We start from the raw sequence: 13500 nt of genomic DNA, 5'->3' as shown, positions 1-13500 counted from the left end.
TTAAAGGACTCTTGACATGTTGGAGACACAAGATTCAAATTTGTTATTAAGCTGCTATAATATTGTTCAATTGCTGAAATGATTTCGCGATCTTTAGAATGATGGGATTTCTCATAGAGCTCTTTGGCCTCAAACTTACTTATTCACAGCATTTGTCATATGCAGCGACATTCAACTACAGCAAAGTAAATAGGTTTAAAACCGTGATTTCCGCCTGCTGGAATGCTTTATCATCACACACACACACACACACACACACACACACACACACACACACACACACACACAATAGCATCTTTTCAGACATGAGACCTTTTCAAGAACTGTTGTGAGACAAAACATTCTGAAGTGTTCTGGGTACCTCACAGTCTTACATTCAAGGACCGAGGGGAATTTTGCACAAATTTTTATGTCTGTCACCTTATGGAGACTGTTCTCACTGGGTGAGCTACAATTTTCTGACCTTGCATGTTTAAGTATTGAAAATGAACTCTGTTTAACATCACAGATTAATGGTTAACCCTCAGTCATACAGAATTATTTAGAACCTTTGTTTCCCCCTCTTGTTTTGGGGTAAAAGAAACCAATGCAACTTCCAGGGGGCATCTTAGAGTCAGAACACATTTAATCCAGTATCTTTCATCTTGGCCATTTGCACGATTCTAATCATGTTATCAACAATCCCAACTGGCCCTGAGACGGTCCCAATGATTACTATTCTGATCTGTCTGGGAAAGAAACTTTGCTCTTTTCGTTCCTTGATCCTGGCTCAGTCCCCTCCTCAGACAGGAAAGCTCTGAAGATTGAGTCACTGCCCTTTAAAGATTCTTACTCTGCAGATGAGCTTCTGGAGGTGCTCATCTTGTAGCACAATTTTCTCAGGAATTAGTGAAAGTAACCACTGAGTTGAGAATCTTTCCAGAGGAAATCTCCCAAGTCTGGTTCCTCTGCACACACTCCCTGGGGATTCCAGGACTCCAGGCTTCTCCTATCCCATGACGGAAGGTAGTCTGGGGGCAGCGAAGTTCTCCGGACAGGCCCACAGGCTTAGTCTGCATCATCCCATCCCTAAGAAAGGTGGTCTGAGTTACTGGCCAATTTGGTTTCTGTTTTTATTGGTTACCTTACTTCATATCGCAGCTTAAACAAATGTTGTGTTTGTGGGTTCAGTTAGTCATGGCAAATAAAAAACATTTTGTGGGGGTGGAAAGGAAGCTTAGGGCTCTTTTTCTTTATCTACCCATTGGAATTAGTGTGTTCCATGGAAGGGTTAAACAGAATGAGTGGTGGTCCTTTATTCTATCCCAGTTTGTGGCTCAGGGCTACAGAGCAACTATCTGAAGGCAGTTTTATCCAGCACAGTGAAATCAAAGTTCCCAGGGCTCTGGTCATTAGCTCTGATGGGAAAACACACACACACACACACACACACACACACCACGGTATCTTTTCAGACATGGGACCTTTTTAAGAACTCTGTTGAGAGAGAAAACATTCTGAAGTGTTCTGGGTACCTCATAGTCTTACATTCAAGACTGGGGGGAGTTTTGCACAAATCTTTGTCTCCCTTTAGAGACTGTTCTCACTGGATGAGCTACGATTTCCTAACCTTGCATGTTTAAGTACCGAAAATGAACTCTGTTTAACATCTCAGATTAATGGTTAATCCTCAGTCATACAGAATCATACAGAACCTCTTTTTTTCCCCTCTTGTTTTAGGGTCAAAGAAAGCAATGCAACTTCCAGGGGGTATCTTATAGTCAGAATACATTTAATCTGGTATTTTTCATCTTGACCATTTACGCGATTCTAATCATGTTACCAACAATCCCATCTGGCCCCGAGACAGCCTCAATGATCACTATTCTCATATATCTGGGAAAGAAATCTTGCCCTTTTCTCCCCTTGATCCTGGTTCAGTCCCCTCCTCAGACAGGAAAGCTCTGAGGAACGAGCCCCTAACCTCTAAAGATTCTGACTCTGCAGCTGAGCTTCTGGACTTGCTCATCTTGTGGCAAACTTTTCTCAGAAATTGGTAAAAGTGACCACTAAATTGAGAATTTCTCCAGAGGCAAGCTCCCAAATCTGCTTCCTGTACACACACCCCCTGGGGATTCCAGGACTCCAGGCCTCTCCTGTCCCAGTGGACCAGTGGAGGTGACTCAAGACCTGGTCCTGGTCTGGGGCCGAAGCCTACACAGGAACTGACAAGGGGAGACCATATAATAAGGTCATTTTTTCTTTCCATGTCTCCAGGCCTGACTCTAATCATTTTCATCTCCTGTTAGACAGACTGGCCTGCCTTCTTACAGTTCTCACTAGGGATTATTCACCCTAATATTAACAAACAGTGCGTGTGAACAGGTTCGTTACATTTTTTAAGAATGTGATTTAATTCTTGGTGAGGGTGCCCAAGGATTTGCTGCTCACACTGCCCCAGGCGGTGTTCTGATCATAATTTGCTGGCCAGTAGGTTATGGGATAGCACTCTTTGCCTGTCTCCTGCCACCTTCTCACCTCTGAAGCCGGCAGGAGGACTCAGCTGACCACGAGGCAGGTCCAGGCTCACCTCCCAACGGGTGAGCATGGCCATCTCCCCCTCCTGCCACATGCAACCTGGAGCCTTGGCCCTCCTCCAAAAGCCCAGCACTTGAGGTCCCCAACTGCACCCTCACCGCTTAGTCTGCCCAGTTTCCGTGTCCCAGTTGGCCACTAACCACTGGTGCTTTCCCACTGCCTAGAACCTCAGAGGTTAAGATGGGCGAGTAAGAGATATGCTTCAGCCTCGTCCCCCGATCCCACCATGCATTTTTGAAACATTTTCAACTGGGGCAAGAGAGTGAGGTTTAGAGATGACCAGGAGAATGTACCCCAGAACACCCTCTCCCCTGAGGAAAATGGGGACACAGGTGAGGAGCTGCTCTGCATCATCTGACCATGCAGAAACTCAGAGGAAATTTCCATCAGAATTCTAACACTGGAAAAAAAAAACTCCCAGCCAGGCTTGGTGGCTCAACCTGCAATCCCAGCACTTTGGGAGACCAAGGTGAGTGGACTGCCCGAGCCCATGGGTTCAAGACCAGCCCGGGCAACTTGACGAGACCTTGTCTCTACAATAATTTTTTAAAAAAAATTAGCCAGGCATGGTAGTGCATGCCTGTGGTTTCGGCTACTTGGAAGACTGAGGTGGAAGGATCACCAGCTACTTGGAATGTCGACATTGGGGTGGCTGTGAGAGTGCCACTGCACTCCAGCCTGGCAACAGAGTGAGACACCAACTCAAAAAAAAAAGAAACAACAACAACAAAAAAACTCCCTTCTTTCCTATAGTAAATTATGTGGAGGACATAATTTTCTGCAAGTAGCACCTGGGGAGGGAAGGGAGGAGCTCTGATAAAGTCCTGACCCAGATGGAACCACCAACTGCACTAACCTAAAACCCTCTTTCATATGTTCCTTTAAGAGAACTTCCACCATCACAGGAAATCCTGTTGAGTGGAAGAGCTGGACTCCATCAGCAATCTACTCTCCTAAGATGGAATCCTTCAAACACAAGCAAATCCATGCTTATCATCTTGCCTGTGAAGAAAGAGTGCTAAGACACAGGGTACATACCCAGGACTTACAGCCAGACCACCAGGGTCCACATCCCAGTTGTGTCATTTCCTAAAACATGACCTCAGCTAGCTCATTTGCAAAATGGAAATACTCCTAGTATCTACCTAGTATCTAGGGTAGTTGGGAGAACTAAAGGGGGCATACACATAAAGTATCACTGTTTTACATCACAGCTGCCCTGGGAAAAGAAATCCATATACTCTGGCTCCTTCCTTGTGTCCATCCCAGCTGCAGCTCTGGGAACTAACAACAACAATAATAACATACCAGCTGACATTTATAAATCCCACCAAGTGCCAGGTACTGAGTGCTAAGTTTTTAAAATTTATATACGTATATGTTTATATATAAACATATAGAGAGATATATATCAGCTCATTTAATCTTCACAGCAGCCCAATGAAGAGGGTACTATTATTACTCCTGGGGGAACTTACTGCACAGACAGGTTAAATGACTTGCCTAAGGTCACATAGCTAGTAAACCGTAGACTCTCTCAGGCAATTATTAAATCCCACTTGTCATGAAGATTTTTACAAAATATCCGAGTCTGGGAGTTACGAGATCATGGGGCAGGGCTAACTTGCTCTCCCTGACACACGGCAAAACAGTCCCCACTCAGCTAACAGAAGCCAGGTTAACAGGACCCCTGCAGACTGGGCTAAAACTCAGAAAGTGTTCCAAGCCAGGATATTGGCAGTCAGGCAGCCAGCTCTGGGCAGGCCCGCAGGGAAAGAAATGAAAGTAGTGGAAGGCCTGGTCTTTGAAAGTTCTTCTCCAAATCTGCCCTGGTTACTTGAGACGCAGACCATGGCACCTCATCTACGGAGAGCCTTAGGATGAATGGTAAACCACAGGGACCTGGATTACCAAGATGAAACAAAAACACCACCACCCAAAAAAAAGAAGGGCAAGCAGAAAAACTGATCAAACTGTAGACAGAATTCAAGCGGAGGAGGTGAGCTGGGCAGAGAATCCTGATAGGTTATCGGAGCTAGGAGGTCACCTGCTCGAGAAATATGCTCTACTTTAAAATGTCGCTTCCACTTTGATGGGAAACAGTAAGCCTCCCCACCCCCCACCAGAGGTTCACAACGCTGCATCCCAGAGTTACCTGAAACATGGAGGCGTGTTATACAAGGAGTTGTTTCCAGCCAGCACCTTGTATTCCAGGACGGAGGGGCACTCTCTGAGGGCGAACCCCAGCAGGTCATCACGGACGATTACCACGGTGACCCCAGCAGGGCCAACATTCTTCTGGGCCCCAGCAAGAATCACACCAAACTTGAAAAGAGAAAGACGCACTATTTAGAAGCGTTTGGTCATTTTTCATAAAGGCATGCAAACTCTCCAACCGTTTCCCAAAGCACAATATTTATACGGAAGTGACTCTCTCCTGCTTAGGGAGCATTCTATGCTCTAAAGGAATCACCATCTGGGACAAGAAGTCAGAGCCCGAGGCCTGAGGATGCTCTGTCTGCCTAGTTTTCACCTGGAAGGGGCTAACCCAAGCCCATCACTGCAAAGGCCTTATACATATTCATATCCACTCTGCATTCCTCTTTTCTATGTCCAAACCAGTCTTTTAACACGGGGCCTCTAACTCTCCTTGATAACCATGAGATAAAGCAGTATTTTTCATCTACTTATATGTATATAAAGGGACAGTCAGAAGATACGAAGAAAGGGACATCTGTGACAAAGAGAAGGGACACAACAAGCCATCTGAAGGACAAGACATTTCAGAAAACAACAGATGTCTACAGGTACTTCAGGAATTGTTATGCAAAGCACAGAACGCTCCCCCATGCTTCTCCATGAAATCTTTAGGAATGTCAAGCAGTAGTGGGAGGCGGGGGGAGTTTAAATTGTTTAAAATTTTACTAGTGCCTGATAATAACAAAAAGCAGACTATCAACCAAATAGGGTACAGCCATACAATGGAATATTATTCTGCCTTAAAAAAGAAAGGAAGTTCTGACACTTAATGCAACGTGGATGAATCTTGAAGACATTCCACTAAGTGAAATAAGCCAGTCACAAAAGGACAAATATTGCATGAGGTACCCAGAGTAGTCAAGTTCATAGAGACAGAAAGTAGAAGGGAGGATGCCAGGGGCTGCAGCAAGGGGGAACATGGGAAGATGCTGTGGAATGGGTATAGAGTTTCAGTCTGGGAAAAGGAAAAAGTTCTGGAGATGGATGGTGGTGATAGCTGCATGACAACATGAATGTTCTTAATGCCACTGAACTGTATGTTTAAGGATGGTTAAAATGGTAAATTTGATGTTAAGTATATCTGACCATACTTAAAAAGGCAGACGATCACTCAGTCAGACGATCACTCAGTCAGTTCAACTGTTGTTTTCAAATTCTCTACAGATACCACCCCTCTTGTTGCATGCACCTGGTGCATGGGGCCCACTGCCTCGCCTTGGCGAGCTACTCCTAAAGTTTATGTGCCCTGTCCATCCTTTTGGGGGACAAGGCAAGGGGGCTCCTTCACATAGGTGCTCTGAGTCTGGAAAATCCACATATGCCCTTGAAGAGAGTAAATCACTCCCAATGCATTGGCCAGAAAAGCTTCTAAGGTAGGCAGTTCCCCCAAGGACTAGAGAGTGACCCTGTGAAGTAATGATTTCACGAGACTGGGAATACCAGAACTTAAACATTTCGATAGTCAGCAATAAGCAACGGTCAGCCCACTCATCGGAAGGTACCCTGGCTCAAAAGCTCTGTGAGCCCTAGTATCCCATGGTACTTTCTGTTCTTGTGTCTGTTACAATGCCCCTAAAGGAACTGAGTCACTGGGTTCCCCACACCCAGCCCCTTTTATACTCTACCTTGGAAACATCCACTGGCTTAGATAGAAAGTTTGAGGACATGTCGCAAACCAGTACTGCTCCCTTGACATCAGGTATGAAGTCAAACTCCACACCGTGCACGGTCTCATTTGCGCAATAATATACATAGGAGGCTTCCGGGCTGAGGTCCCAGGTACTTGGATCTGGAATTTCTATCACAGAAGACAAGTTTAAGACTCTGCATTTTCACTCTCTTCCTTCCTTATGCAGATGGGAATTGACCAGGAGACTGATACACCTTTCCCAGCAGTGAAAGACTGACTCCAAAGCACAATGCAAGTGAAAGTACCCTGCGAATCCTCCATTATCCCTGCCACTGACATCCTGAGAAGGGGTCAGTCCCACCTTTTGACTGCTACTGGGCACAAATAATTCTCAAAAACAGCATGGGAAGCCAGGCTTAGAGTCCCAGCTACTCAGGAGGCTGAGGGGGGATGATCGCTTGAGCCTAGGAGTTCAAGGCTATGTATGCTATAATAGCGCCTATAAGTAGCCACTGTACTTCAACCTGGACAACAACATGAAACACCACTCAAAATAATAAAATAAGTGTTTTTAAAAGGCATGGGGAACATTTGTGTGTTTTTTTTTTCTTGTCACCCAGCATTCATCAATCCTACGTCCGTTGATGAGCTGGTAGTTTCTTCTTGGGACCCCAGCGCTCATTCACTGTCAGCCCATGTGGTTCTACGGGAGCCAATGGACCCTGCAGTCCAGAGGTAGAATGTGGACTGCACAATATCACTTGGGGCATGTGATGCATGAGACTGTTCAAAGCTTCACAAAGGCATTGAAACTTGGGACAACATAAGGTCAGGAGCAGTTGCAACCGTCTTCCAAAAAGAGGGGACAGCACTTCCTGACTGTGGAGCCACCATGCAAGAGACAGGAAAGCACCAGGGCCTAGAGACATTGTTGGGGCCCCTGATCAAGTCATACCTACAGCCAAACCAGCCCCTGGACTTTTTAGCTAAGTGAGCTTTATGGATGCTCTTTTTGCAGAAGCTAGTTAGTAGTCTTAACTAGTACAGTCACTCAATCTAAAGGGTACTGAACTCCTGACAAAGGGAGGAAAGAAGTTAAAACTGCAGGTTGCCCTGGGCAGGGGCAACCCACTAATCAGCATTTCACTGTCCAGCTCAGCTCCCAGAACTTACTCGTATAACTTCCAAGTTTAGGGTGGACGATATTCACAGTTCCAAACTTCTTAGCTTCTTCTGCAGCCTTAGCTGACCAAGCTCCTGTCACCACATAGTCAGCACACCTTCCTGCTTTCAGACCAATCAGGTTTAAGGGGACAGCACTGAACTGGCCAGACCCACCTCCTTGCACAAAGATCACCTTGTAGTTGTCAGGAACAGCTCTGGGAAGAAGCACAGGTGACAGTAAATACAGTAAATCTCACGCGTTCAAAGATTGAGAATGAGTGATCCTCTACCAAGTGCTATACTTGGAATTTACTACAAGAAATATGGTATAGTTCTGCTCTGTCTTCCCTAAGTCACAAACTTCTGGAAAAAAGGAGCTGTTTCTATGGCGGGAAAGAAAAAACTTGTTGGAGCTAATCCTGTAACCACTGGTAGCCACCTGGTGGAGCAAGCGCAGAAGAAAGCAGAGCCAAGAAGACAGGGAAAGAGACCTTCCTGGCCATCATCTGAGCACCTAAATCCTCCTATACTTTTCTGTTAGGTGAGGTAATACATTCCCTTTTTCACTTAAGTCAATAAGCTGGGGTTCTGTCACTTGCAACCAGTTGTCTCAGAAGCATCTACGTGTTACGTACCATGCTATGAACGAGGTGGGTATTGGAGACGATTTTTGATAATGTTTCTGAACTAGTCACATGATTACAAACCCACTTATACATCCAGATAAAGTGCAAAATTATTTGACTCCAGAATAGAAAATTACGATGATCATTAGGAATGGCTATAGGCAATAGAGTAAGACCAGCGCCAAAGGGATGAAGTCATGGAAACCAGGCCCAAACCTTTGCGTAAGGTCAGAGCTTAGGAACAGGTAGAAGACAGATGGCCAGAGAGCCAGAGCTCCAGCACAGACACACAGGTATCCTAATAAAGTTCAGGGCAACATGGGGGGTATTAGGGAATAGGTGGTAGCAGGTAAGTATCTTGTTCTGAAAGATGCCTAGCCTACTTTCAGTGCTCAGTAGGACAGCTAAGCAGCCAGGCAGGTCTTAGAAGACTCTAACCATGTGGTTCTTAGTAGCTGAGCAGACTGATACCCCAAGGCAGAGTTCCAGGTTTATGTTATTCAGATGCAGGCAATTACAAGGCCAAGATCTGGATGGAAGGAAATCAGGCAGAGGTGCAGGGATACAAGGTAGGAACTTGGTTAGGAGAAGAAAGGACAAGCCCATAAATTGAACTGGGACTCCAGCCAGAAAAGGCTCAGAGCCACGAGATCAAACAACACCTCTCCCAGGCTAAGGTTCCAAATACTCCCTCAATGAAGGATAGGGTGTGAATATGACATGAGACCCAGCAGGCAGACATGGGTGTGTGAAGCCAAGCACATAAATACCAGTTCTGAACAATGCAATGAGTTTCTACGACTCTTCATAGAAATATCACCAAGCAGCCCCATCCAAATCATTTTATCAAGGCAACTGGAAAAGGAAAGTTATGAAATAAGCAGTACGATTCCAATTTTATTAATAAAATAACGCAAGAACAAGTTAGGCACAGTAGCTCACGCCTATAATCCCAGTACTTTGGGAAAATGAGAGGAGCTCACTTAAGGCCAGGAGTTTGAGACCACCTTGGGTAACACAGCAAGATCTCGTCTCTACAAAAAATTAAAAAACAAAATTAGCCAGGCATGGTGGTGCGCACCTGTAGTCCCAGCTCAGCAGGCTGAGGCAGGAGATCACTTGAGCCCAGGAGGTCAACACTGCTACGTGAGCTATGATAGTGCCACTGCACTCCAGCATGGCTGACGGAGCAAGACCCTGTCTCTAAATTAATTAATTAATTAATTAAAGAAAGAAATACTGCAAGAATAGACCCTAACATGTTAATGATTATCCCTGACTGATGGGGTTAAAGATAATTCCACTTTAATAATGAGCTTCAGTTTTTTTCTATACTTTTTACCATGAATGTGCATTATTATTGTGAGTAGCAAAGTGGTTTGTTTCAAAACTTACTATATTTATAGGTATATGTGAATATACTTAGATAATATATAAAACCTCTCCTTTAAATAGCAATCTATTTAAGAATAGGTGTCTTCTGGGTAGGAAATGCTGTGCAGTTAGGAGGCTTCATTTAAGCAATTCCTGGAGTTTAAAACTCCTAATATTACCCAAAGAGTGTGTTAAAAATAAAGTTTCTCCAGATACAACACTTGAATTTTTTAATATTCCCCTTACCAGGTGACTCTGACAACTGATATGAGACTGATACTTTAAGAACACCCGAGTTAGCTTGCAGTTAATTATGCTGACAAAAATAACGGTTTCTTTGTCATTTAAATCCCTATCAAGCCAGTATAACAGCGACAGTGCTGAAAAATCTTTCCTAGATACAATGATTTCAAATCATTGGAAATACCACATAAAATAAAACAAAAATACACAAACACAGGGGAACGGGTAGAGTTTTATGTACTAACAATGAATTTGGGAGAATCTTAAAAAGATTATTTTTAATTAGGAAACATTCTAAACAAACAGTAAAGTATAGAACATAATGGAACAGACATCCAGATTTAAAGAGTATCTAACAAAAGTAATGCAATTTGGTCTTTTTTTAAACTTACAACAATTCCCGCAAAAGTTTCTCTGTCTTGCTAATAATCTTGGTGAAATCTGATGACCTGTGGCTCATTTCTGTGGAAAAAAACATAAACAACAAAAAAAGTTCCCATTCAAAACCAAATGAACAGAAAAAACTACCAAATTTGCAAATAAATAATAAAGGGAAATTTTAGTTATTCTGCATCCAAATTGTGGCCCAAGGTTCCCTTAGTTTAGGGGACCATCCACACTGATTTTCAAATTGCAAACACTTTAGCTTTACAGCGCAGCAGAATGATTTTTCAAGTGGCACATGCATTGAACAAGTCATTTATTAACTCATCACTCTGTGATGTTCTCTGTGACTCTTAGAAACGAGAATCTACATGCAATAGTTACCCTTTAAGATAAGAGCACAGATTCCATGCTGCGGCCTCACTTAACTGTATGTTCTAAGCCCACAAGAGCAAACTTTAACAGAAATACTCAATACAGTTAACCCTGTGGTCTCTTAATACCATGCAGCCTTTGGAACTACAAAAAAGAAAAAAACCTAAATAAAAAGAAAGTAAATTTTAGAAATCAGAGGTCCTCTTCCCCAACATTACAGAGGAGAGAAACTTAACCAAATTATTAATGAGCATGATCATCACAAAAGGCAAGTATACTTTTAAACTTTAATAAGGTTGTGTTTAAGTATAATAAAAACTGTAAACTGAATGTGAAGCAATAGTATCAGTGTTTGGGGACACTGTTATACAAATGTGTCTTCTGATCCTAGATCCTGTGATTGAGCAAAAACCATCTCAGTGATCAGTTGAGCTGTCTGAAGCTTTTATCAGCACTTACGCTGTTTCCAAAATTGTTTCTGTCAAACATTCAACCCAAGTCATTAAAGCTTAAAAATGTATCTACAAAGGTCTATAGGAAGACTCTGTAGAAAGTGGAGGTTTGATGCATTTAAATGAGGTCCCTTTGAAACCATCCACAGAATTCAAAAGTAAATCTTACCAAGAACACTAATGCCAACTCCTTTGTAGTCTAATAATTCTTTTTGTATCTCTAACAACACCTAGGAAAAAAAAAAAGAAACGAAGGTGATTTCAATATGCTGCGCATAACTTTTTCTCAGTATATAGACTTGAGTCCTCCTTCCTCCCTGTAGCCAAAGCCCTGGATGACACAACTTACACACAAGTTTCACATGAAATTAGCCAATGTGAATGATGTTAAGATACGCTATTTCCAAAGGTGTGAATTTACTGATTCCCTAAGAAATGTCCCGTTTGCCACTCTCCTAAAGCTAAAATGCAGAATGCATACAGGTCTGGGTTAAGGGAACAATAACAACAACAAAAAAAAATCAATGATGCCTGAGTATACAGATAAATCGATTTTCCGATCTCATTTGGTCTGAGATGCTAGACTGGGCTGGGTGCGGTGGGCAGGAAAAAGGAAGGGTCTATGGTGAATAAGATTTATCCCAGGTTGCTATAACAAGATTGGCAAAATGTTGACAGTTATTGAGTCTCAGAGACGGGTACTGGAAGGTTCTTTATACTCTATCTTTGTGTATGTGAGGATGTCCATAATAAAAAATAAAGAGACAAAGCAAAGCTCTAAAAACAAACACAAAAAAGTGCAAAAGAACCTCAGTAAAAGCAACCTACCAGACAAGGTCTACAAATGGGAGACCGCATCTTTAAAAGATACCAGCAAGCCGGGCTCGGTGGCTCAGCCTGTAATCCGCGCCTTTGGGAGGCTGAGGTGAGTGGATTGCCTGAGCCCGCGGGTTCGAGACCCGCCTGGGCAGCGAGACCTCATCTCTACAATAAATCAAAAAAATCAGCCAGGCGTGGTAGCGCATGCCTGTAATTCCAGCTACTCAAAAAGCTGAGGCAGAAGGATGACCGGAGCCCAGCAGGTGAGGCTGCGGTGGCCGGGAGCGGCCACTGCACTCAGGTCTGGGCAACAGAGTGAGACTCCAACTCAAAAAAAAAAAAAAAAAAAAAGATACCAGCAAGCTGGGAGCAATGGCTCATGCTTGTAATCCCAGCACTTTGAGAGACCAAGGTAGGAAGACTGCTTGAGACCAGCCTGAGCAACATAGCAAGACCTCATCTCTACAAAAAGTAAAAAAAAATCAGCTGGAGGTGGTGGCACACACCTGTAGTCCCAGCTATTCTGAGGCCGAGGCTGAAGGACTGCCTGAGCCCTTGGGGAAGCCGAAGCTACAGTGAGCTATGATCGTGTCACTGTACTCTAGCCTGGGAGACAGAGTGAGATCCTGACTCAAAAAAAAAAACAAAAAACAACCAAAAGATACCAGCTAAGGAGGACATCATTAAAGCATAGGTATAGTCTAAGCTGGATTGCAAGTTGTCTAAAAAAACAGTATTTTAACAATAAGGAATTAGACAAAAAAGGGAAAAGAATTCCTTGACAACCAGGTCAAGAATGTGACACTGTTTTTAAAATGTTGAGTGCTTGTTAGCACCAGTTGGTCAAATAAAATTTAGTGATTCCTTTCATTTAGTAAACAGAAGCATTCTTCTGTTCATCTGTAAGACAATCATCTTTGAACTTGCTCTAAAACTGGATTTTTCTAATAGACAGCCTTCCTTGAAAACATATCTATAAAAGTTTATAATCAAAATCATTACAAAGAGTTTTAAAGACTTTTTCTGGAAAACCATACCACCACCCATCCCCCCAATCCAGTGGAGTTTTTTCAAACTGCAGAACGCAATCGTTTTTGTGGATGGTAACTAATTTTTTTTTTTAAGAGACAGGGTCTCCCACTGTCACCCAGGCTGAACTGTAGTGGTGCGATCATAGCTCACTGCAGCCTAGAATTCCTGTGCTTAGGCGGTCATCCTGCCTCAGCCTCCCAAGTAGCTAGCACTATTAGGCACTATCACCACACCTGGCTAATTTTTTTTTTAGGTTTATAGTTGGGATCTCACTGTGCTGTCCAGGCTTGTCTTGAACTCCCTGTTTAAAGTGCTCTCCCTACTTCAGCCTCCCAAGTCACTGGGATTACAGACTAAGCCGCGGCATCCAGCTCACAACTAGTTTGTCTAATCAAATAAACTAGAGCAGAATGGAATTCAAAATAGTGTATGTCACTGATAATTAGTCCAAACATTATTTTGTAAGATTTGTACTTTTATTGCAATTGTATGAATGTGCTTTGTCATTCTCTAAAACAGAGGTCCTCAAACTTTTAACACAGGGGGCCAGTTCACTGTCCCTCAG

The 13500-nt window shown here is 43.3% G+C and overlaps 1 protein-coding gene across 2 annotated transcripts in view; it reads right to left on the bottom strand.

Annotated features, from left to right (window-relative positions):
* PSAT1 (phosphoserine aminotransferase 1) overlaps positions 1-13500 on the bottom strand; it is a 31058-nt gene that overhangs the window by 15548 nt on the left and 2010 nt on the right. For both annotated transcript variants that reach the window (XM_008056073.2, XM_021711367.1), the window contains exons 2-6: positions 11254-11314; positions 10266-10335; positions 7640-7845; positions 6462-6634; positions 4733-4902 (exon numbers count right to left, since the gene is read on the bottom strand). In XM_008056073.2, coding sequence (XP_008054264.1) covers positions 4733-4902; positions 6462-6634; positions 7640-7845; positions 10266-10335; positions 11254-11314 — 680 coding nt within the window. The remainder of the gene's footprint in view (positions 1-4732; positions 4903-6461; positions 6635-7639; positions 7846-10265; positions 10336-11253; positions 11315-13500) is intronic.

This window comes from Carlito syrichta, unplaced genomic scaffold, assembly GCF_000164805.1.
Source record: "Carlito syrichta isolate Samal-C Ts95f unplaced genomic scaffold, Tarsius_syrichta-2.0.1 Scaffold302089, whole genome shotgun sequence".
NCBI classification, from domain to species: domain Eukaryota; kingdom Metazoa; phylum Chordata; class Mammalia; order Primates; family Tarsiidae; genus Carlito; species Carlito syrichta.
This window is presented reverse-complemented; position numbering and strand designations above follow the sequence as displayed.